A 26,686-nucleotide genomic window follows, 5' to 3' on the forward strand; every position below is an offset into this window, starting at 1 on the left:
ACGCAAATTTCTGCAGTGAAATGGGTGTTCTGGTGCACTTCTTAAATACATGTGCAAGCAGAACCAAACATATAAAGTCACACAGAAAAATGGAGCATGACCCTTAGTAAATGTGCCCCATTGTGTTTGATACCTCTATGACATTTACTACAGATGCATCACAAAACGAGGGGATACCAATGCAGAATGTACTTTATAGATATATAATGTATATACTGTACACTGTATAAAGATATATATAAGGGAAATCACACCCAGAAGAGGTGGGACAGATGTGGGTCTTCTTAGCAATGATTCAGCTCTAAGTATTCCTTTATCATGATGACTACAATCTGCATGTACATACAGAAGCACGAGCTACATGTCACCTGATCTTCACAAAGCGCGCAGTAAGGCAGCATTATTCACGGGGGAAAAAAAAGATATTTGTACTGGAATAATGTGTCAAATTTCAACAGTGCACCTTTTCTTACTCTCCCCTTCCGCCCACACTTCCACCCACTTCTTGTGAGGGGGCGTTTAGTGAGAACAGTGTGTGGGTGAAATGACGTTGTCGGACCATTGAGGTATGCAAGGAAAAAGCCTCAGGCATTTGCTTATTTTCCGTTCCTTACCGAGTGTATTTCATCATTAGAGACGATCTATATACCACAGGAGAACAGATCCTGAGCGATCGTCCCTGCTTCAGCTTGCTCTATCGCTAGGTTTTCAGACATTATAACCTCAAGTATCACATACTTTTTCTATTTCTAGGTGTATAACCAAAGGACATATGAGAGGCAAGCCGTAAGAAGTGGCATACAGTGACGGATTAAGTGTCCCATGGGCCCTGGGCTGTTCACACGACTAGGGCGCCCCCCTGCATCCAAACCAACATGTCCCCAGATGTTATATACTACTATATATTCTCTATATCTTCTATATACTCTATATCCTGTATACACTCTATATACTCTACATCCTCTATATCCTTAACCTTGTACTGTTCATAAAAGTAATTTAATGATGAACTTCACACCTGCTCTTATAACCCGTCTATCTAGGAAAACCAATCACATTCCCTAACTGCATGAAACCATCCGAGCCGACTACCATCCAGACCAGATCTCCCAGACAGTGTAGGAGATGTGGACGCTGCCTCTAGCTGGCCCCCAGCCTCTGTGCCCCCTGCAGCTGAACTCCCATACTGTAATTACTCACGTATAAGCCGAGGCTACTAATTTTACCACAAAAAAAAACTTGTTCCATAAAGGAAAACCTATTTGCATATTTCCTTGATCTCAGGCAAAACTATTCTCTGTTAATTCTCACATGACTTTGGAGGAGATTTTTAAAGTTAAATGGGTGACATTTCACATAAATGTGGGAATTTTAGAAATGAAATTTTATACCCTAAAAACTGGCAATCTATATCAGGACACTAATGCAAACATTGAATCTAACATAAATGTGATGGGAAGTGTTGAGCAGACCCGAACCGCAAAGTTCTAGTCCATATGAAATTTGGGTCTGGGTCAGGCCTAATACAACGCCTGCAATTGCTGTTGCCGCCGATCATGGGTGTTAACACTTTGGATTCGGCCTCTTAGTGGGGCCGGATAATTCTACACCTGGTCCTGCCTGTCTTAGAATTGCAATATAACAGGCATCAGGCCCACTCTGTACCACTTCATACCCACTTAGTGTGGAGGTGGAGTAAAGGAGTAAGTCACAATTATTGCATGAGGCCGACTAAAGTGAAAGCACTAAAGCAAAAGAAGCTTTGAAATTATGCAGCAGAAAATAATGGGTCAGGCGCTGTATAATGTTACTTAAATGTGAATTGTCGCCAATCCCTTATCCTGACCACAGACCAGACTATGTAGTCATTCATGAAAATAAAACATTGTCAGGAAAGATGTAAAATAAATTTTATTGTTTCAAATAACAAAATAAATAATCTAATGTACAATAAAGTAAAAGACTACTGCTAGAATTTCTACACAGAACACGTACAGCAAAACATATGCAATCAGTTAACATGGAGCTCGCATTATACGGGATACAGAACAGATGGTCAATGTCTTCTAAGATGTTGATATCCAGATATTACTGTATTACTGAAGCAAAGCAAAGTACTATGTGTAAGCCAGGCCACAGAAAGTCTACATCATGGTTTCAGCTCGTTTGTGCCATGTCATTTTATGAAGTATGATACACGTAGTAAAAGAAAACATTTTAGCACGGTATGGGTCAGAGGGTAGTGGGTGCAGATCTACAACGTATAGTCAGCAGAAAGCACATGCTACCATTATCATCTACCACCGGAGAAATAAGGGTTATATGGCGAGTTACAGGCGGTCCTACTATCTTCTGTTTATGAATGCATCTTATACATGTCCTAATATTTTATAGCCTGTCTACAGGAGAGTGTATTTTCATATATAAAAAAGCTCAGTTCAGCTCAGTTTGGCTCAAAGGATCCAAAATACAAAAAACATAATTGTGGGGATCTATGTTTGTTAATGTTTGTTGAATCAAGATAATTAGTTTTATGATACTGAAATAGTCACTAGCTTTTTAACAAACTTTGCATAAATCAGCAGTTTAGGTGACTATTAGTCTGATGGCTCACGTAACCCCTCCCCTAACCGGCCCCCTTTAACCCAATACAATCAGGTTAAAAGTGGAGTGGTGTGGGGTCCTTGACTGGACTGCGGCTCCCTATTATATATTTAATAGGGTTCTGTTCAGGAGCAAAAAGAGCCGGCTCTTCTTAGTGAGCGGAGACTAATGAGCCAACTCACTAAGGAGAGCCGTAATTCCCATCACTACTTCCAAGTCTGTTTTTTACTGTGAAATATCTGCTGAATTTCCTCTTGCTAGCAACTGGACAAGTTCTAGAAAGTTCGGTGAGGTGTCAGTTTACAAAGAAGTTGCAGCAGTTACAGAGGTAAAAGCTGCTAGTAAATGCAAGCTACGTAAAGAACAGAGACAACATTACTCTTCATATACACACATATACACACATTGGACTAACCATTTCGGTAAAATTTTACCGCAGTCATATACTCCAGGAACCCATTCCCACCATGATTTATTTTAGGAAAATACCTTTCTAAGGCAATACTACCATGCCAGATATACAAATAAAAACCTGCAATGATTTCATTACCCAAAACAGTAGTACATCCAAAATGTAGGGAGTAAAGAGTTCAGTGTCTCAGTCAATGGGTACTTTTAACTAAGTAAAGTATAAATAAAGAACAAAACCTGCGTTCTCTCTCTTTTTAATGCATTCTAATGGAGAAGAGCATGTCTTCCCTTCTGTGGACAGATGCATTATGTTCTGTGATTTCCTTTCTCTTATAATAGTAATGATCACAGTAATTGCTGTAGATGCATTTACCTTACATAAGTACATAGGTTCATATTGGTTTCATCCCTTTTTCTTTATTAAATTAAAAGGTCTAGACTGAGGATTTACAGACTAGTATTGAATAGACACCCCCATGCAGTCGGACTTACTGGAACATAACTAAGCAATCATAAAGACAGATAAGATCACATCCAAGAGACACATTTTTGAAACAAAAAGAACACATTAGAGTAAATTATTGGACAATAGGTTCTTCCAATGTGCTTGTGTCCTGACATTCTGACACTGACCATAAGGAACAGCATGGTACTGAGCTCTTTCCTATGTATGGTAATGACGCAAGTCATGAAGTGATTGATAAGGAGTTTATGAAGCCACTGTCAGGTATTCAGCCGGCTGTGTATGGTTACAGTTGTGCTAATGTAACTACCATCCCTGTTTGAGAGCAGAGCTAGATGGAAATATCTCTGTATTACATTTGGGAACTAATATACACTCATACAATAACTACTCTGGTTATTTGTCGGCCTGTATCCAGGAAACTATCACGTTAAAGAGGTGACGGTTGCTTAATGTCCAGTTCCTGTTGTCGCTATGTGGTTACTTACTGGTAGAGATAACTCCTGAGGAAACATTTACTGCTCAGAATAAGACAAGCTGCTCACCTCAAAAATACTCTCTAAAGTGAGATTCAAAGACATGGTGGTGGGTTCTTTAATGGTAACAAGAGACTGAGTTAAGTGTCTCTAGATATGGATTATAAATGTTTTATCCCAATTCCATGGGATAAAACATCCGAGAGGATCAACCTACAAATATCTATGTGGATCATGATAAAGGTGGACTTGACAGGTTTATCATTCTTTTGCAGGTTATATATAATTGAAACCAGCAGTGAAACAGTCGAGATCAAAAGTAATGCAAGGTCCTCCAGAGAGAGGTAAAGGTCCTAAATGAGGATAACTCTACATAAACAATAGGATTCTTCTCAGAACTACTGTATCTAAGCAAAAACATGCTGTTATATCTAAGCAAATAAGAAGTTATCCTAGTATGGATTATTTAAATTGGAAACTATTACAATGAATAGCTCTTAAAGGAAGTCTTCTTACTCCTGACTCGGTCAAAAGCCAATCCACCATTGTGTAGGGCACTTAAAAAGATTTCAATACATAAATTTCTTGTTTGTCAAAAATAGAATATTTTAGAGAAAAATATTGTTTTATTTATGCAAATTAGCTTCTCAGTACACCCAGGGAGTAGTCATGCCAGCTGGTATACCTTTATTCTTCTGTCTACACCTTATCTTGGCAATATATGTCAGAAGCGGCATAGCTGTAAGAAAACAGGATCACAAACAGCCATAGTCCTGTCTCTTGTGCACGGAGAAGCTAATTAGCCTAAATATGGAAACTGAATTTCCTCCAAAATGACTGACCTCTGGGGAACAATAAATATAGGTCTGAAAAGCTTTTAAAATGCTCTAGAAAATGCTGTATTTATTTGTCTGAAGGTCGTAGGCTACTAGACTATGAGAAGAACTACTAGGCCTTTATTTAATTCAAGCAACATAGCTTGTAGTAAAGAAAGAAGACTACGTTTTAAGTCTTACATTCAAAATCCTCAGATTTTGGATGCCACAGCCCAGGACGTAAAGGACCATTGCCTGTTCTTCACTTGCCGTTACTTATACTTCAAGGGAAAGTTGCATGGCTCTGATCAACTTGACTTGGTGAACATGGTATAGACACTTTAAGGGCAAAAGTTAGTGAATTTTACCTAAGTTGTGTCCAAGAAATTAGAAGAAATTCCTGGTTTCACATTTTCAAGTGTTTTAGATACTTTTATGATTTGTACAACAAAAGGGACAAAAAAAATCCACATTCTAAGTATCCAAAATGTAAAATAGCAGAAACTTTGTGCAGAAGTTTCCACTATTTTCTTGTTTTGTCTGACGGACTTTTGGCTTGCATCATGCACCATGAGGAAGGAGGATTTAAGGATCGAAAGGGGTGAGCTGGCTTATCATAGCCTTCAATATGTAGGCATATACTAAGCAAAATAATAGAAGGTGTAAAGTTAGACTAGAAAATAGACAGATCAATCATTTACTGTAGAATTCAACACTGATATTTGGTGCACTTTAAGACTGTCTTTTAGACACTTTTAGCAAATTCCATTGTGTAGTTAGTATTGACCATTCTAGGCAGGTAGATAGATCAGATTCCCAGCATTGGGAATATTTTACGGTGAATAGATACCACTTTGATTTCGTTACGTGTACATGGCCATGAAGTCAGCAGTGCATTTATTGTTAGGGTGAAATAATGTGTGAAGTTATTTGACATCATGCAGTGAATCATTTCTTATTGAAGACAACATTGAAGAAACAACAAGACAAAATTCTACAGATACCATTATCATATACAAGAAATAGACTATAGACAATAATGGACATAGTTATACGTACAGCAATATGACAGATTACACAAGTGGGGTCAAGACTATAACATACAGTAGATTATAAGATTCACTACTACGCAGTGTCACTGTGCACAATGAATTAGAAAGGCAACTGAGGAACAACCATCAATAACATACAGTAGATTTCAAGGTTCCTACTGGAATGTATATTCATAGATTCTAATTCAAGAATGAGCTATCTACATTTAGCTGAGTGCTTGTAGAACAAAAGCTTATCATGTACCGTCATTTCCAAGGCAAAAGAGTAAAGAAGCTCGCTCACACAGTTACTAGCTACTGAAAACACATTTTTACAGGCTGGTTTTTCGACCTAACCAGCAAAGTGATTCCCATCTCCAAAGACTCCATTGAGAAGTGACAACGCTGCTGTGATGGATTTTCTGAAGAGTTTATTGCGGACAGAATACATAGTCTGATTATTGCTTTGTAACAATAGGATTTCAGTCTAAGGGGCTCACAAAATGTGGAATCAGACTGAACTCCAGGCAAAAAACGAAAATACTCCCTGCTGATTAAATATCTTAAATGAATACAAAATATAAATGCAGCTCTGGACTCAATACACAACATATCTAGTCGGGACTTATTTTAATAAAGTAATAAAACAAAGCACCTTCTGGGTGTCCTAGTTTTAGGCTGTGGTCACATCTGAGTTGGAGGCTCCATCTAATAAAATAGTAAAATTACAGATATCATGATGAAAACTTTACTGACCTGTTATAGTCAATAAGATTCAGTGGTGTCTATTATGTGACAGATCTGGCACTCCCATACTTTTAGTTGTCTTGCCCCCGTGGCACGTCAGAATGACAAAAAATATCAATACAGATGTGAACAGACCCTTAAAAGAGGAAACATTTCTCATTTGTCTTAAGTCAGTAGTGATTGTAAAGTACTGAACCCCCAGATAAGACTATTTGTAGTAACTCCTGATTGTCAGTGGTTCCACCCATTGTATCCTGCCTTTGGGGTATCACTGGATATATAATATTGACCTGAATGTTGGTAAGTTCACTTTGCATAAATTAAGGATTCTCCCAGTGGCATGCATTGAGTCCTTAGCTGCAACCCTGAATTAAAAGACAGAAAAAGGTGATCTTAAGAGCAATATTCTAATGCACTCCGGCTCCTATCCTGTAAGCCTTATTATCTGGCTCACTTTGCTTAAAATACATTCTGGTCAACTTCACGAAAAAGACACTAAACCTTACGGACATTCACTCTGTAGCCAAATTTTCCAGAATATTATTATCTCTTATTCTCAGCAACATAACTGTAGTGTTATCTATTGCGGCTCCCATGACCACTACATTGTCTCCAGTATCACCAATTGAGAAATATCTATCCATATCTACATGATATCAACAGCTCCTTATATTAGCTGGATGTTTACAAGCTGCAAACTTTAAAAGTGTTGTCAGAGAGAAAAATAATATTTGCAAATGCCACCTTTTTACCATATAAACAGTTTTATTTTTCTTAAAGTGCCATTAAATGGTATTAGAAATTCTAATGATTGAAGCTCCCCTACCACAGAGGAAGATAGGCTCGGCCTCCAGCTTTCAGCACTTTCACACTGCTCCTGATATTCCTAAATATTTCATTTCCTTTTTTCCAATCTCACCACTTATTAGCTGGATAATTTTATTAGCCTAAATGCATTAATATCAATGTTCTTTTTTACTCAGGAGCAGTCTGAGAGTGCTGGGAGGTAATTGTCTTTCGATATATAGAAGGCAGGGGGAAGGCTACTGAAGAGCAGACTGAGAGTGCTAGGAGGAAATTGTCTTTTGATATAGAAGGCAGGGGAAAGGCTACTCAGGAGCAGACTAAGAGTGCTAGGAGGAAATTGTCTTTCGATATATAGAAGGCAGGGGGAAGGCTACTGAAGAGCAGACTGAGAGTGCTAGGAGGAAATTGTCTTTCGATATATAGAAGGCACGGGGATGGCTACTGAAGAGCAGTCTGAGAGTGCTAGGAGGTAATTGTCTTTTGATACAGAAGGCAGGGGGAAGGCTATTAAGAGCAGACTGGGAGTGCTAGAAGGAAATTGTTTTTCGATATAAAAGGCAGGGGTAAGGCAACTCAGGAGAAAACTGAGAGTGCTAGGAGGGATTTGTTTTTCGATATACGGTAGAAGGCAGGGGGAAGGCTACTCAACAGCAGATTGAGACTGCTAGGAGGTAATTGTCTTTTTATATAGAAGGCAGGGGGAAGGCTACTCAGGTGCAGATTAAGGGAGCTAGGAGGTAATTGTCTTTTGATATACAGTAGAAGGCAGGGGGAAGGCTACTCAGGTGCAGATTAAGGGTGCTAGGAGGTAATTGTCTTTTGATATACAGTAGAAGGCAGGGGGAAGGCTACTCAGGTGCAGATTAAGGGTGCTAGGAGGTAATTGTCTTTTGATATACAGTAGAAGGCAGGGGGAAGGCTTCTATCTAGGTGCAGATTAAGGGTGCTAGGAGGTAATTGTCTTTCGTTTAAGAAGGGAAAGGGAACAGTTCTTCCCATGTGAGAGAAAAGCTTCCTGTCAAGAAATAATACAGCAGGTCTTGCCAGCTCCAGTGTAAGCTTTAGAAAATGCATCAGGTGGGCTGTCCACGGCCTGAAATAATCTACGCCATTACACACCCGTTCCCTGCCCATTAGGCGTGGAGGTGTGTTGGTTGCAATGGGGGAGGGGGTCACAATTTACCTGCCATGACCCAGGAATTGTGCAAGCCACAATAAATTCCCTCCCAGTGTTTTTATGGCAGAAATCTATCATTTGCAAAGTTTTTATGTCAGTGAATGCCTTTAGGTTGCATTAGATTAGAAAACCATAGCTCTTTCTTTCACAACCAGTGCCACCCATATCCATTAGTGGTGTGTGGTATCACAAGTCAGCCTTACTATAACCTCAGACATCTACTCCAAGGTTTTGTGGTAGATTTGGACCCAATTGTTTGTTGTTCAACTTCATAGGTCTAAAGTTAAAGCAATAAACTGGAAAACACATTTTTTCCTTTTCTCATAAGTATGACCTATATATTTCTTAGCATGGGAGCTTTTATCTCATGAACTAGCAACTATTTGACATCCTGTTAATATACTATAACATTGGATATCTATTATGAGAAATCTGTGAACTAATTTGATGCTCTATACAACACACATGTCATAATAATCATTGCAATACATTGTAACTGTAATGCCATAATAATACAATGTTATGTTATGGCCCATAAGTAAGTTTGGTAAATTGTAGGACACTGTATGCCGTCACCTGCTGTTCAGTCTACATCAGTGAGCTGGTAATATTCAACACAGAGGCCATTGAGATTGGTAAAATCATTATTAGAGATGGCTCAGTGTCCTAGATGGCTTTGAGTTTGGGAATAAATGAATTCTGTATTTGATGCTTCTTCTCCTTAGGTTGACCTCAGGTTGCCTTCTGATTTGCTTTATTCCTGTTCTTTGCAGCTTCCAGATCTGAGGTCAGTGATTTGTGGTGAAACTGGCAAACTTGGACAGCTTTCTGAGCCACCATCATCACACTCTGTAAGGAGAAAAAACAGGCTATTAAAGACATCCTGTCAGCAGAACTAATAAACCACTAACAGTATGTTGCCAAGCAGCTGAACACCTTTCAGATCGTGTTTCATTCATGACCCAGTGTGGTGGTCTCATCCAGAAAATCAACTTTGAAGTGAGATGTAAATTGGTTGTATAAAGTCAAGGAGATTTTAACACTGAAGTCAAGCTCTCTCTTCCCCAGGCAGCCCCAATCACTGTTATTGAGATTCCAAAAATCACTAACCAAATCTCGATGTATGATGTCAATCACAGAGGAGGAGGCATTAAGAGCTCCCAAACTTGACTTCAGTGTTAAAAACTCCGCCTCCTTGACTTTATACAACCAATTTACATCTCACTTCAAAGCTATTTTTCTAGATGATTCCTCCACACTGGACTATGAAAGATCAAAAACTAGAAGGTGTTATGCTGCTTGACAATATTCTGGTTGTGGCTTATTAGGCCAGTTTCTAAAGACAGGTTTACTTTAAATTTACAAAAGAAAGAATACATAGATAATATAAGCTATAAGACTATTGGAAGTGGCAATAGAGACACAAGTTTATGTATTACAGATTTTTCTTAGATTATTGGTTATTGGTTAGCAGACGAATGTGTGTGGCTGGTGGAAACCGAGCCACATGCTTTATCTGCTCCCATGAAATGCACACATTGCAAAGGGCAGGAGTGCTTGTTTCATACAGAAATGATGCAAGAACTCCCCTGACCTAACGGAGGCAACACTACTGTGAGAAGTTTTACAATATCAATGTCCATGGGATCAGACTAACAAACGTTCATGTGCAGGTGGCCTTCGTGTGAATACTTGCCAATGACTACACATATTACGTAAAAACAATATACATACTGACTAATATTTATTTGTATACATGAAGCCTATTTTAGATTGAGTCTCTCCTTACCTGCAATGTGGGGAGTTCCTGGCACACACAGACTGAGGCGGCCCAATCTATCACGTGATACAAGCCTGGCGAGTCTTAAACCTTCGTCCATCAATGTTTGTTGCAAAAGCTGCCGGCTCCATGGTGCTGGATGTGGTAGAGCAAGTGACAGGTCTGCAGGGGGAGCTCCAGGAGAGGTGGGTATTCTTACAGTTACAGCTGCTTAAAAACATAGACGTAGCATGTTAAGCTCATAGCAACCAATCACAGCACAGCTTTTACTTCTTATAGTCCCCTTAAAAAATTGTTTTCATAAATCTGCTAAATCAAATGATGACGGCAGATCTAACCTTGCAGATGGCCGTCCATGCTCTCCCCAGAAACACTTCCACTGTCTTCTTCCAAACTATGTCTTACTGATGTAGTTACACTTTCTGATTCGCTTTGCAATGGGACTTCCACAACCTGATAATAAAATGTAATGAATCCAACGTTACTTAAAATGATTAAGGCATAGTGCCATAAAATGATCTCTTTTACTTATGTTCTCTCCCTCATTACTATTTGCGATATGGTGAAAGTTTTCTCTAATAGGTTTGGATATAATGGGGGGATTCATTAATGTGTCACAGGCTCCAATAGTGTAGAGCTCAACACCATTAGCCTAGGGCTGCAACAGATTCATCACCGTGATGATGTTTAAGGGTACATTCAGACAGGTGACCCCCTCCCCCGCCATAGAAACAGCGTTGCACGGCCGCACACAGGGGAAAAGATAGAGCATGCTTTATCTTTTCCCCGCATACGGCGCGGAGCCGTCATTGATGTCTATGGGGTCGTCTGAATGTACGGCTGCTGAGCCCTACTTGTAAACCTACTTTTAGCTGGCTTAAACTACATCACAATGTGGCACCCCCTTATTTTTTGGAGAACAGACTATTTTACACCCAGCCATGCCCCCTTTTCCAAAGGCCACAACCCCTATGTCGGAAAGTAAGAAAAGGGGAAAAAATGCCTTCATAAATGTGCTGGAAGGCCTTTTTTTGGTGCCAATTATGTCAGAAGTTTTTCCAGAGTGGCATCATGAATTCCCCCCAATATTTTTATATATATATTCCATTCCAACATGTGAAAGACATTAGACCAGACACTGTAATTCAATTACTATCATTAAAGTCATGTTATCATTAAAGAGAGCTGTTTTAGCAATAGAAAGTAACCAGAGAGAAAAAATATGGGGCACATTTACTAAGGGCTTTGCGACAGTTTTCTGTCAAACTTTGCACGTTCTTTTTTGTTGAAACTGCTTGCACAGGTATGTAAGAAGTGTCTGCACCACCAATGTGTCACACGCGACCGTTTTGTAGTGCAGCTGCGCTAGTCTCCATGGGACACAATTTAGGGCTGTTCCGGGGCTCAGTCAGACCGTGCGCCAGATTTAACATGCAAAGTCTGTAGCACGCCCTATGTCAAAAAAAGTTGGTGAATTCTGTCGGGCCAGTGCAGGGAAGCGCCACATTCAAGATTTCTGGCGCACGTTCTTAATAATTCTGGCGCACTGATCATTATACATGGGCAGAGCACTTTTAGTTTTTTCTTAGTTAATGTGCCCCACTGTGCTCCATCTTTTTTTGTGAAGTGCCCCTCCTCTCTGACAACATGCAGTTTTACAAACACAGGATTTGGCAACTACATCTACATACCTTTCATGTCAAATTATTATTAATTATTTTATTCTAAGAAAATAGTAGAAGTTTATGAATATTTTTAAAGCAAGTTGGAAAAAAGAGCTCCAGGCTTTTGAAAAGTGAAGTAATTGTCACTTTCCAACGGCAAGATATACTACTATATTTCATGTATTTAGAAGTAGGAAAAAAATAATAAAACACTAGGCACATTATTCTGCTATGAGATAGATTACCTCTTGCTTTGGTATTTTTGTCAGTGGTGCCCCTGTCTCTTCAGGATTTAACCTGAGGGAAATATAACATACATTAACGTGTGAATTCAATACATACAGTAGTAAAAGGTTTTATATTTTACACCGTTGGGGGCAATTGTGTGTGTTAACATTTATAATAGGCTTTCATCCTAAATTTTTCCTGCTGGATCAATGTATATTTCATATCCTTCTTTTCCTCAGTTATAAATCAGCTTAAAGAAATATGGAAATACGTTTTCCAATATGGGAAATGGAAAACCATTCCTCCCTTTGCCTACTTTGAGCCCCCTTAACACCAGACATAGCTTACAAGAAGCCTAACAATATGATGTGCAAACTCTCTATAAGGAGAACTCCTAGTTCCTGACCCTAGTCACAAGCCTCTCACCAAACCAGTTCCCTACGCTGTATTGAGGAGACCCAACCAGGTCGAAGTAGCGCTGTAGCTGTTGGTCTATTCCTTCTGGAATAGATATACTGGTTTGATTCTCACATATAGGGTGTTCTAACCTGTACTCTGTGTCTGATAAGGCGCTAGGAGTGCATCTTAACTTATTGTTTGGTATGTACAAAGCCCATTCTACGTCATGGCACACACTATCTGTGAGTTTTAATAAAGGCTCTTTCAACAAAAAAAAATATGTTCTTTTTAGAGCAGGTGAGCTTGTACTCAATAGGATCATTGAAAGGTCGAAACAGTGCTGTCTACAGGTGGGAATCTGTTCCTTCTAGAATAGATATACTGGTTGGCTTACCACATTATGTTATTAGACTTCTTGTAGGTCATACTTGGTGTTAAGGGGTCTGCAAGGTAGCAAAAGGAGGCATTGTTTTACATGTTTATATTTCCCAGAATCCCCTGGTGGAGCATCAATGCCAATAAGTCTCCACAGACATTAATTGGCAAACTCTCCATAGGGAGAACGCTTACTTCCTGACACAAGAAGCATCTACAGAAGGCAAACCAAGACAAAGTTAGATATACAGTAATTAGATTGTATAACAAAATGTCCATAGCTGTAATAGTTAATATCTCATTTAAAAGCTAACTATACGACCTTATGAAAAAGCTAACAAAATCTATCAAATCATATAAATACTAATTGTATAAAAATTACAGAATTGTAGTTACGAAAGCCAACACACACAAACAAATAATGATGAAAGAGCCTTAATCATGCTTGCTATCATATCAGTATCATAATCCTGTCCAGAATAATACTAATAATAAAACATAATACCGTACAAAAGTCATCCCTGCCCTATCACATTGACATCCTAGCCAGGGCCGGCTCCAGGTATCAGTAGGCCCCTGGGCGATAGAGCCTCAGTAGGACCCTTTGCAGTAAACTCACATGGCGGCATTAAAAATTCAGAAACTAAAACAGTCTTCTGTTCCCTAAAATATTCTCTAACTTATCATACCAAACAGCCCTCTTATGGGTATTTTATATAAAGTCCCCCCAGCAGCTCTGGGACCCGGCACTTGCTCGGATATGCCCTTTGCTGGTGCCAGCTCTGATCCTAGCTCAAGATTGTCCAACAATTTTGGGTCCCCTCATTACCAGAAGTCAGCATGGTTCTCCTTATCATTTTAAGCTGTCCTGCCGAGAGCTGGTGTAATAAATATCACAGGATAATGGACCAAAAGAATAGGTTTGTGAATCCTAAGACATGTAGTCTAACACTATCTACTTTGCAAAAATAGAATCAACCAAGGTCAATAATAATCAATAGTCCATGGGAAAGTAAATGGCTCAAAGCATTAGATGCTGTTGTGTGTCTTCTAGGAGTTTTAAGATGTTTTACTGAGCAAAGAGGAACAGTTACCATACAGGGTGAAAACATACCTGGAGCACTTCAGAGATGCCAAGTAGGAGCTCTCTCGTGCCGCTTGCCTTGCTAGAGAGAACAGCTCCACCCTCCTAAGCAGTAGGGTATTGTCCCTCATACAACATTGAGCTGCCGCTTCATTTATTGTTAGCTGGTAAAAACAGAATAAAATGAAAATTTTGATTAGGAAAAGTATGAAAACAGTAAGATTTAACAATTGTATCATTCTATGTATTACTATCAATGATGGCTCTACATAGTTTACCATGATGTATGGGGCAAAAGAGAAATAACATCAGTTATCAAGTAATGTATCCAAAAGTACATGGCTGTTATTAGGAAATCAAAATTAATTTCTGTGTTGATGGAAAGAAACAACTTTCTGAACCAAGTCACTGCAATTTAGAAACTTTTTAATTAAATGAATTGGAGCTGATCTGTAGTAACCTGATCTGACCACTACACTGAGAACGGAGCTGTTTTCTTCCTGTTTCATTCTCTTATTTTCAGATGCTGGGAACAACCGATCTTTGCAGGTCCAGGTCCAATCTTATTGTGAAGACCTAAAGATAGTTATCCAGAAAACCCCTTTACATCTTGTGTAATATTAGTATACTGTAATTACCAGGATACGTGTAATAATTTTTTATGACTTATGACTTTTATGACTTATGTGCAGGTTTTTGAAGCAGAAAAATGGCATGTTGTAACATTACGTAAATGTCAACTTTCCTGTGTGAATGTGGTCTAATATTTTTATATAAAAATACTAAAAATAAGGCTTTTAAGCTTCAAGTGTGCTTTATATGTCAATTGCTCATTTCAAAGCTTCTGAGATGAGCTGGCATTGCTGTCTTCCTTCCACCCCCACACAATACATTAGTGCTCTCACTGCTTGAATTATGATCCAGGCATGAAGGGAGGCTGTGCAGGGAGCATGACAAGCACCAGCCCATAGCAGTAGCTATAAAGCACAACTTATACTGCATAAAGGGAAGGGGGGTCATTACCAATCTGTTTTTATTGTACATGATAATGGAAACCTGAAAAATAAAAAGAATCCTGAAAATTTGAAAAAGAAAAAAAAACTTTTTTAATCTACTATTGCTCCAGCACTTCATCTGTTCTCTTGCAATTGTGATGTGCCATACTCTAAATGACTGCTGCAGCCCATCAATAGCCTCTGCAGTCTTGTGCCATAGATGCTACCATCTCTGCTGAGGTTTCTGGATGTAAATGTCATGTGGCTGGGTGTTGCATCACTGCTGCAGGAAAGTAATTAAAGACTGTCAAAGGGAAGAAGCTAGGGTGCTCCTTAAAATTTTATTTTATAGTCTTTATTAATTCTGATGATTCAGGGCTAATGAGACTAGTAGAAAGCTTAGTAATTCAAAGCTAGAGTTATATATTCATTCATAGAAAACAGCTGGGCATCACTGAGTAGGACAACCCATGGAATCCCTATGTATACTGGAAGATTATTAGAACTTGCTCACTTCCCTTTGCATGAATATCTATGCATTATCTATCTATCTACAATAATAGTAATTACTGTACTTTAAATGTATAGTGCACACAAATTCCGCAGCGCTGAACAGAGCTTGCCAGATAAGTCCCTGTCTCCCTGGGGGCTCACAAACTAATCAACCTTCTAGTATGTTTTGGAGTGTGGGAGGAAACTGGAGGACCCAATGGAAACCCACACAAACACAATTTTTGCAGATGTTGACCTGGATGGACCTATTCATCTATCTTTCTTTCTAATCTCTTGTTATGAAAAATAAATGAAAAAAGCATTTCTATTCCAACCCTGACCGGTCTTCAATCAGTCTCCATTTCCAACAATGCAGAGGCTCATCATCCATGCAGCCAATAACTGATTTAATGCAGGGATAGGCAACGTATGGAAGATATACAAACCCAAAATTCACAAGTCAATGTACAAAAACTTTGGTTTTGTAAGGGAATATACACATATAGTAGATCAAAAATATGGTGCTTAAAATTAGAAGTCAACACAACTTAAAATGGCTGCTGACCTCATGCAGAGTGAGTCTTTTTCCTTCACGTCTCTTCGAGTCGCTCCTTCCATAAATGGCACTATGTCGCCGGATCTCCCTTTCTTTTCTTGGCCCTCCATCTGGAATCTGAAATATATGTCCCAGCGATCGGCCCAATTTTTTGTTTATTTTTAGCATGGATCGCGCTTCAGCGACATCACCCCGAGGCAAGCCTTTCATTAGCCTCTCAACACTGTCAGATATTACTTGTACCAACTCAGGGTCTAGCCTTTCACCTGCCGTTGCATATTGTGTTCCTCTCCCATCTTCATCTTCCTCAACATCTTCCTCATCACCTTCATTTAGTTCTGGAGACACTTGTACTGTCCAAGGCCTGTTGTCTAGTTGTGATGGAGAGCGCTTCCCAAGTTGTTCTTGTTGTTCTGGAAGAACAAAACCACCAATGCCTTTGCTCAGAGACTCAATGTTACCAATGTGACCATTGCATGGCCGAGCTACTCTTCCCATTGTTTCTGATATCTTAAACAATGGTATACTGGCACTGAGAGGCACACTGTTCAAAGGTTGCTGGTTAAACAGTCCTGGGTTAGTAGCCCAATCTCGTAAGGCCTTCTGTAGCCGTCTGACATGCAGTGGCTTTGTAGCCATGCCAACCAAGGACATAATTTCCAAGAATTCGTCTTCTCCAGCTTCACATAACTGCTGAACATCATCACCTCCCTGCTGGATGAAGGTATCATAATAACCTAATAAGTTGGCTCTCTGTAGAACACGATACAGCTGCAGCTCACCCAGGGTGCGTGGGAGGGTAGTTGTTTCTGCAATGATCCTGCAGGTCAAAACATAATGAAAAACATTTATAAACAAGAAATAATAAAATAAAGCAAAAAAGGACAGTTCTTAAAACTACAAATGTTGGTAAGGTCATTATTTTTTGCTATGCAAAACAATTTTTAATGATATGACTTGATATGATGTGACTCAGGTTGACACAAGGAGCATTGTTTGTGTCTGGACCGTTTATACATAAAGTCTTATCCCAATTACTTGAAAGACTTTTTCAGCACTGTAAATGAAATGTTCAAAGCAGAAAGTAGTAATACTAATAATATTATAAAATTACAAATGGGGGAACATGTACCTTTGTTCAGGCTTGGCTTTTTCTTCGTTTTTAGCTACTCTTTGGGTTGCACGTGCACTTTTGTGACATTTTTATGCACCTTAGACAACCTCCCTTCAAAGTTCGCCATTGTCTTGTTAAATGCAGCGTTCTCACCTGGAGCCAGGTGTTAAAGATGAGAATTTTTGTAAAAAGTTGCAAAAAAGTCTCAAAACTATACCTGCTCTTGCCAGGCTTAGGAAAGCTGCTTCGTTAAAAAGTTTCAAAATTCATTTAAGGCTGCATTCACACAAACGTATAGGGGACATATATACATACGGACAAAAAATTTTAGCCACATATACGTCCCCCATAGTCAACATGTGCTCACCATACCATGCCTTGGCTGCAAAAAAGATAGAAATAGCTCTATCTTTGGCTGTAACAACATCAGTGCAGCACTATTTTCTATGGAGAGGGGAGGGGTAAGCACTGCTCATCTCTCCTCCTCTCCAGTGCGCCAAATGTGTGCCCAGCCGTAGCCGTGTGGACATTTGTGTAAATGCAGAATTAGACCTTGACTGATAGTTATTAAAAAGGCAAAGGTACATGTGCCCCATGGAGTTTCACTTTGAATATATGATAAAAGAACTCTGCATAATATGGCATCTGTTTAAAGGGACTTTTCCAGGTTTTTAGTATTCATGAACTACCTCAAAGTGAATATGAACTTAAAGGGGTCATTTACACGGCCATTCATGGGGATGTACATGTGGCTGCAAATTTGCGGCCGCATATACGCCTCCATAAATTGCAATGGCATGCTCCCCATAAATGGCATGCTCTATCTTTTTGCGAGTGTGCGGCCGTTTGCCGCTATTTCCTATGGAGGGAGGAGGGGTCACCTCCTCCTCATCTCCAGCACACGGCGGTATACCTGCAAGGTGGGCATACCGCATATGAATGTACCCTTAGCTGCAGTTACTTGGTTCTGCCACCAACCACAGAAAAAATGGCATCTAATCCTACATGTTCTGTGTAACAGAGGAAACTTTGAATGGCTGATCAGTGTGTGAGCAAGGTGTGGAACTCCCAATAATCTGAAACTAGTGATATATCACCTAGTTATATCTTCAGACACTGATCCATAAACTAGCAGTAGCAGCACATTGCTCAATGTTTGTCATATATGCCATTATGCACATTTACTAAGCCTTGTGCAAACTGTACCCTGTGCAGTTTGTCTGTGTAGTGTGCAAAGTTCTCCAGATTCAGGATTTCTGGCGCACGTTTTTCATGGATCTGGCGTTCCCTGCACTGCACCGACAGAGTGCACCACTTTTTTTTGGTGCACATTTAACATAGGGTGTGCAACACATTTCTCTTGGACATGTTAAATCTGGCGTATGGTCCGAGAGCCCCCTGCAGTTTAAACATTTGTGTTGCATGAAGAATAGTGCAGGGGCGCCAAAAAATGATTGCGTGCGACACAAATGTTTTGGGCACTTCTTAAATACATGTTCAAACATGTACATGTTTGCACAAAATGTACATGTTTGCACTAAAAAGAACTTGCAAAGTTTGACAGAAAACCGGCACACGGCCCTAAGTAAGTGTTGCCCCCATGTGTCACATCATTAATCACATCTAAGAATCAAATATGATTAACCAGGGACAATTATACATCCAGGCACCGTGACTGTGGTAATATTCTTATATTTGTGTTCCATGGGCTCCTTCCTTCTAAAATTAACATGTATGATTATGCTAATGAGCCATAACGGCTCTGAGAGCATTACCAGAGCCCCTCCTGCTACAGCATCACAGGTTCTTATACTGTGCAGGAATATGCCTCACCTTCCCACTATGTGTGATTACAGCAAGCAGAAGGAATTACACAATGTAACAGCCTGTACATCCACAACACAGAGAGGCTCTGGTAACGCCTCGATTATTAGCATAATTTTATAAGTTAATTTTACAGTAGGAGATTACCACAGTCACTGTGCCAGGATCTATGAGTAAGTGTCCCTGGTTTATCATGATGGATTTTGACGGTAGATTTCCTTTAAAGGATGGTGATTCGAGACTACAAAACTACAAAACTGATTGCCTATCCATAAAGTAGGCTAGATGCTCAGATGCAGATGTAAATAACAGACCATGTCTCGTTTTCTGTGTTCCGTATTACATCGGTTTGGCATCTATTTTTTCAAGTATCCCCATGAACTATATTCTATGAGTGTTTTGAGAAAAACAGTTCAGATTAGACCAGACTCTTCATAAAATCGATGGCACATAGATATATTTCCCTGTCATGGAGAGGAGTGAGACCTCTTCCAGCCTGACATGGCCTAAGGTCAGGCCATCACCTTTGCCGTCCCAGATATCCCCTTTATTGGATCTATCTTTAGTTCTGTTCAGTTGATAGCACAAGCACAATAATAAATAATAGCACAATGGCAGCGCTACTCCAGCCTCCATTTATACCTTTGTTGTATTACATATTTATCTGGTACATGATTTCTATCCAAATGAAACTTAGGTTTTTTGAAGACTGCATTTCTATTAAGTATCATCTATTTTGTCTAAGGTGACATTACGGTGTTGTTGTGTACGAGCGCTAGAGAAGACTTTTCTGTGAATATTAATAAAGCTATTAACTCCCACATGCTGGGGTTTAGTATATGGTTTATACCTCTGTAGTCAGTGTTTTAATTAACATTTTATGTGCACGATCATTCAGATGGAAAATAATTGTAGCCTGCGAATATAGTCAGGAAATTACCATTAGAGGGAAATTGCTCTCCAGAAAGTACATAAGATACCTCAATAATGTGATTACAAAGTGAACTTTAATCAACATTCTCTTGCTACCAGGTACCATACTAGGTAGTAATTGCTATGCATTATGTCAGCTACTGGCTGGGAATGCTGGGAGTTGTAGTTTTGCAATAACTCCAGAAGTGCATGTTGAAAAGCATAAATGCATTTTTCATAGTCCTGTTGTGACAGTGCCTAGGTCTGTGAGTAAGTGTCCCTGGTTTATCATGCTTAATTTTGATGGTAGATTTACATTAAAGGTGTTGGCCACTTTACCTCATGTTTTTGTAATGTGTGTGTAAGTGTGGGGGCAGGATATTAAGTCATTTACCAATATACATCTATTAATGGTTCTGCTCCACTTGATATGTAAAGTGTCTTTTACCTCATCATCCAGACATTCCTGTCCATAAAATGGCCACAGATGGAAGGTCATGTGATTTGTCCATGAACAATCGCCCGTTAGAGATCACATGACCCTCCATCCGCAGCCATTTTATGGACAGGAATGTCTGGCTGATGAGGGGAAAGACAGGAGGCTTCACTTTACATATCAAGAAAGTGGAGCAGAACTTTTAATAGATGTATATTGGTAAATTACCTAATATTCTGCCCCCCGCACACATCACAAAAACATGAGGTAATGTGGCCAGCCAGTTTAAATGCTTCAGTCATATAGCAGGCTACTAGCAGGACTCAAGACTTCCTGTTTTCTGTAAACTTCTTATGGATAATGGGACCCATTACTGGATTGGCCCTCCCACCACTGACATGGGAATGGTGTTCACTGTTAGCCCTGAGTCCTGCTGTCGGCAGGTCATTTGACTGCAACTCCTACTGACTGCAGAGAAATTTTACCATGATAAGTACAATGTGGTTAGGGTATTAGGGTCTTCTGGCTATCATTGTCTGCAAATGTATTAAAACCAACATAATATATAAATCAACATGTAGGACAAATTCTATTCATAACCTTTAGGAGGGCATTGCTGACAAGCCTGCAGGAAAGTCACTGGGAATTTGTAATTACCGAAATTATCTAGCCTTCTAAATATATATAAATTCTAATAAAAATATAATACAGGCAGTCCCCGGGTTAAGTACAAGATAGGTTCCATAGGTTTGCTCTTAAGTTGAATTTGTACGTAAGTCAAAACTGTATATTTTATAATTGGAACTCCAGATAAAAAAATTTTTTGCCCCAGTGACAATGGGGGTTTCAAAATTCTTTGCTTTAATGGGAACAAGAATTATCAATGAAGCTACATTACAGACACTTTACAGCTGTCCTTTGCAGCCTGGGACTAAAGTAAAGCATCTGGAGAGCTTCACTAGAGGTCACAGTGGGCAGACGGGTCATCTGTAACTTGGGTTTACTGAAAAATAAAAAAAAATAAAAAAAATTTTTGTGCTACAACGGAAAATCCATAAGGAGATAAATGATATTTAGAATGATGGGACAAGTCTAGATACCAGCACATGTTACCTCTCCGGCATACTTCTATTCTCCTAATCCAGTAGGATCTGTTATTCTAAGAATGTATGACTTAGGTGTCACTCCATACACTCCGATACTATTGAATCCCTGCTAACAGTAGAAGATTGGGACGGGACACTCCTTTCAAAAGTTGTCAATTTATTCATAAATATGCAGTGAAGTAGCAGAGAAACAGCACAACTCGGAGTGAATGAAAATTATTCTCCAGCACTGTTATCCCATGGGGAATACAAGTATTTACAAAAACAGACATGTCAGGTCATCTTTCGACAAATGGCAGCAGTGTATGGCAGAACAATGGCAGAACGTGCTGTACACGTTGCACAGTGAGAGAATCCTCACCACAATTTTTTTAGCTAACATAAAAGAAATGATACATAATAAGAGAGAATAATACTTGTCTAAAGCTGAGTGAATAACCCATTGTTCATCTGATGAAATGGGAGCGCAGACTGCTGAGCGTCGGATTCCACCCACATGTTTATTCATGGAATTACAGAGGCGGAGTGGGATAGACTGCGTGTTGTTAAAATGCAAACCCACAGTGATTGTTCAATATGCCACAAAAAAAAAGTTTTGAATTCATGGGAAAGTTATGTGCCACAAAATGTGTCTAAATTATGCTGCAATAGGTATTATACAAACATGTCCCTATTACCTGGCTATTGTTAGCTGATTTTCTATGATCTGAAGACCATGTTCTTGGGTACTTAACTTGCATGTGTTTTAAGGTCCTGTGTGCCATCCTATGATGCCAATACATCCAGGGTTGACTATCTTGAAATACTGCATGTCTTAATTTTGGTTTGGTTTGATTTAACTTTTAGCTGCCTTTAGTTTGTTCACATTAAATGAAAGTAGGTAGGTTTTATTATCTGAAAGCTTCTGAAAGTGATAAATACTCTCTTTCAATTGGAGATATCTGGAATAAGGATACGTTTCAATTTAACTACTTGAATTTTATAACTGGCTGTGGCTTTCTCTATTTGCCAGTATCAGTTATAGTATTTCATCTAAAGAAAGTCATAACAGCTTTAATGTTTCCAAGTGGAGAACTTGAGAAACCTACCACCAGGGGTGCACAACCATGAGGCAAGTTAAGCCTCTTGCCTCAGACAGCACCACTTGCAGCAAGATGGGGGCAGCATCAGGGGCACAGTTATCTGCTAGAGACCAGGACCTGCTACTCAAAATAGTGTCTCTTCATACCATGTCCGCATTAGTGACACTGCATGAAGAATCCACTTACCAAATAATAAGCTTATATATTACTACTGGATGGGGCAGAGTGGTCACCATTTATCTATAGCTCACCACAGGCAGCAGAAAGGTCAGGTTCACCCCTGTCTACTAACTCTGAGATAACACAGCAGTGTTCTTGTCATGGTGTAATCCTGGGTTTGGAAATGTATGTGATACAGCTGGTTCTATGCTGTCTGCATAAGAGGGCATTTAACCAAATAAAGTTTTGTGTATGACACTACTTGCCAGCTTTAGGAAACTATTTGAGAGGACATTTTGCTGCTGGGAAGAAGATTCCGTTCATGGATCACTTCCAACCTGCAGCTGGTAATAAACTTCTACATGAGCAATCCTTGGCCTTAAATGTGAGTGCACATTTTTTCCAAAAAATTGGATCACAAAATCCTAACATCATACACTACCTACTCCATCTGCAGGTATAAGGAGCAAGAAATAAAAAGACAGGTCAGCATTCAGCAATGATCCATGTGGTCTTACTGCACATCCATGATATGGACATCATCATAGATTTGTGGATCATAAAACTATTTAAACCCTAGAAGATCAAACCAATAGTCCTGACAGGTAGTAATATAAATGATAAATGATTTTTTCCAAATCTGTTGATTATTATGGTTAATCCTACTGGTTTTCCTACTAAACTTTGCTACCTATCTTGTCACTGACAGACTAACTTATAGAAGTTTCTTTCTACCTGAACAAAATCCAGGTGAGTCACTGTAAATGGACTCGGTATAGCTAGTAGAACAAAGGTGACAGTTGACCATACCCAAAATTATTGTCAGTTTAGAAACTGTGCCACTAGAAAATGTGCTGTGCTTGATGATCTGATCCCCTTTTTTGGAATACCTGTTTGCATTCATGTAGGTACCGAGTAGCTGCAAAAATGGGCATGATACAAAAGTTAAAGGAAACCTACCACTTGAAGTGGTAGGTGTAAGGTGCATATACCGAGCACCAGCTCACCCTGAGTGCTTACTTTCATTAGTGTCCTAAACTGCTGAGCGCGCGCCTACATAGGAAGTGAAGGAGAGCTGGTGACGTCATGAGCGCGTGCTTGGTGCGCCGAAGCTCCTTCGGCTGTAAAGAATAAAAAGTGTTTAAACCGCAATAGAGCGGTTTAGGACACTAAAGAAAGTAAGCACCGGCACCAGCCCACCCTGAGCTGGTGCTCGGTATATGCATCTTACACCTACCACGTCAAGTGGTAGGTTTTCTTTAATACAACTACACTGCTACTCATTGCTCCCCAAACCTACCTCAGACCAGAAGGGCAGTGGACATTATTATTAATAAAAATGCTACTTTTGTGACAACAATGTGGGAGAATGTATCAGGACTGCTGTTTTCCAAATTGGTCTTGATAGGCCTTTGTGGTAAAAGCAGTGTGTGACTGTATGATCTAATAATGTGCCTGATTTGTCATGCCCTATTGGACAGTGTAATAAATCTTTCACAGATTATTTCTTTGGTTAAGAAAAAGGGCACTAACCACTCATCCACGTCTTTTTCTTCTCCATTACCGCAAAACTTTTTCCAAGTGGATGTTCACCACTCTAGCCACTTTCCAAAATTAGTTCTCCTGGATTTATGAACTTTTGGGCTTAAAAAAAACCTGACATTAAGCTCACTGCAACTGACTCCAGATTTCTATTAGCTTTATATATGACAAGGTGCAGGCTGTGCAGCACAAAATGGTGTCAGAACTGGGGTTAAAACATTGAACTTCATACATACTTCTCATTGATGGGTTCTTGTAAAAAAAACTGTATTGAAATCTCCACTAACAGCTACACGTTTACTCAAAAATGACCTCTTCCAGAAATCTTTTCAAATTATTTAGAATCCCTAGATAATAAAGTAAATTAGGTGTGTACAGAAGTTTGGGGGTAGTGGATTCCTTACAGAATCTGCTGCCATAATTGACAACGGTGCACATTTATCAAAAACAGTGCAGCCTGAAATATGTGCAGTTTGCCTGTGAAGTGTACAGGGGGCGCCAGATTCATGAATTGTGGTGCACTATTATTTTATGGTGCACTTAGTTCACAATTGTGGAGCACATCAGTAATAAATGTGGAGCATACTCCATCTAAGCGCTAACACCACCCCTTTAGGTGCACATTTTTTTTTTGTCGAACACAGTGCAGCCGCGACACAAAACTGGCGCAGACACTTTATAAATACATGTGCAAGCAGTTTGCACGTTCTTTCTAGTGCAAAGTTAGAAAACTGGTGCCGACACTTTAATAAAATATCTTCTAAATCCTCCCTCTGTTATGTGGACCCTTCAGTTGCATGGGGCATCTTTTTATTTACTTCCTTTCTTCGCATTTCAGTAAAATTTTGCTTTGTAGTATCTGCTGTGCAGTGTCTGCTAGAGGTTTTGTATAATAAAAACTGTAACAACATGGCATCTGTGAAAACAACCTTTTTACTGGTTTTTTCAAGCCACAAAGAGGAGGTTGTCACACGTGATACTGTTTCTCTGTTTCACGGTTGGCTTTTGCTTTGAAATACTGATGTAATACGAGCAAGAAGAGTACACACATTAATGGGATAGAGATCAATGTGTCACATCCCATAAAATACACCAACATTGCTTCCCATAACATGCTTAGTGTTAATTATATTAATAGTTAAACTGTTATTTGGTACACCTTCTTACAACTTTGACATTCTGTTGTATAACATATTTCCAGAGATTCTGGCTGGAAACAACAAAGAGCTTTAACCAGTCTTCTTCTCACAGGCAGCACAACCCTCCAAATCTACAATTCACTCACTACATTCATAATAGTATAAGTGCTTTTTACTTGAAAAGAGCTGCTATAATTTTCATCGAAGAGTCCTCAGACGGAGACATAGATGTTGCCATATGTAATCTACTGAAAGGTGAAGTAGCAAATTATAGAGGCTTGAATACATCATTCATTCATTTCTGGGAGAAAGGACATTTCAGGGTTAAAAAGCACCTATTTTTACTATGTTACTGCCCTATTATTAACATTGGCATTGTCTTATATTTCCTGTTATGCCGGAATAGTACCAGCCGGGGGGTAATCAGAAATATAGATTAAAGTGTATTATATTATTAGCATATAACCAGCTTTCCATGTGTGATAACCAGCACACTGCACACAAGGGCGCACATCTGCTCACTTTGCTAACTTACTTGCCTTGCTTTGGATGCCCGCTTCAGGTCCTCGGATCTGCCAGCCCTCTCCGCCATTTAGGAGTTTTTCATACGGTGTCCCCAGTATCGTGAAGCAGAAACTTTTTAGCTGAGAAATGAATATAATGGGAGTGGCGTGTTGTGGTGTAGCTGTATCCTCTAGAAATGTTTCTTCATCACATCCTTTGCCATCATCCTTTGCTCTGTGCTGTCTCTGCCTACCTCTCTCATATCCCTCTGCCTCTCTCTTGGTTTTCTCTCAGCTCCCCTCGCCTAAGGTCTGCGCGCTCTCTCTGCTGTTTTCCACCCACATACACATTGCAATAAGCCTCTTCTCTGTATGTCAGGGTTTGTGTAGGAGGACTGGGGGAAGGGCCGAATCAAAGACTTCTATAATAGCAATACTAGATCACGTCTGGCCATCATACATCACACCCAGCCTGCTTTATGACAAAGGTTCAGTAACCATTCATTTTCCTCCTCCTGTTAATTTGCTGTCAATAACTAAAATGTGTCAGGGCCTTATTTTATGTAGATGTATGGACATGACGGTGTGTTGTTACACTTTAACAAAGCATATGGCATCATTGTAAGTCAGAGGTTAGACCGAGGTTTGGATAGGGGCACACTGTGATTGCAGAGCTTCCCATAACTTGCAGTTATTCTTGAGTTATTCTTATGGGAAATGACAGGGGATAAATATATGACAGCAAACTCAGTGGGGAACATTGAC

General features: G+C 39.5%; 1 protein-coding gene across 3 annotated transcripts; it reads right to left on the reverse strand.

The window, feature by feature from the left end:
• Nucleotides 1-1,893: 1,893 nt before the first annotated feature.
• On the reverse strand, nt 1,894-26,279 carry NAB2 (NGFI-A binding protein 2). Of its 3 annotated transcripts, none has more exons than XM_072134920.1 (7): nt 25,958-26,279; nt 16,114-16,924; nt 14,092-14,225; nt 12,221-12,272; nt 10,650-10,764; nt 10,321-10,518; nt 1,894-9,380 (listed from the first exon to the last, which is right to left on the reverse strand). In XM_072134920.1, exons 1-7 carry the CDS (start codon nt 26,008-26,010, stop codon nt 9,286-9,288), a joined length of 1,458 nt encoding a protein of 485 aa, XP_071991021.1. In that variant the 5' UTR covers nt 26,011-26,279; the 3' UTR covers nt 1,894-9,285. The 3 variants fall into 3 exon arrangements, with proteins under 3 accessions (XP_071991021.1, XP_071991020.1, XP_071991022.1); XM_072134919.1 differs by having other exon boundaries at nt 10,321-10,521; XM_072134921.1 differs by having other exon boundaries at nt 10,321-10,521; nt 25,954-26,279.
• Nucleotides 26,280-26,686: the final 407 nt, after the last annotated feature.

The sequence above is a fragment of the Engystomops pustulosus genome, chromosome 2 (assembly GCF_040894005.1).
Source record: "Engystomops pustulosus chromosome 2, aEngPut4.maternal, whole genome shotgun sequence".
Lineage (NCBI taxonomy): Eukaryota > Metazoa > Chordata > Amphibia > Anura > Leptodactylidae > Engystomops > Engystomops pustulosus.

Coding starts and splice junctions, on each gene's coding strand:
- NAB2 (XM_072134919.1), bottom strand. CDS start 26,010: ATGGCGGAGAGGGCTGGCAGATCCGAGGACCTGAAGCGGGCATCCAAA. Junction 16,925..25,957: donor AAGCGGGCATCCAAAGCAAG/GCAAGTAAGTTA, acceptor TTTGACCTGCAG/GATCATTGCAGAAACAACTA. Junction 14,226..16,113: donor AAAGACTCACTCTGCATGAG/GTCAGCAGCCAT, acceptor TGTTTTTACCAG/CTAACAATAAATGAAGCGGC.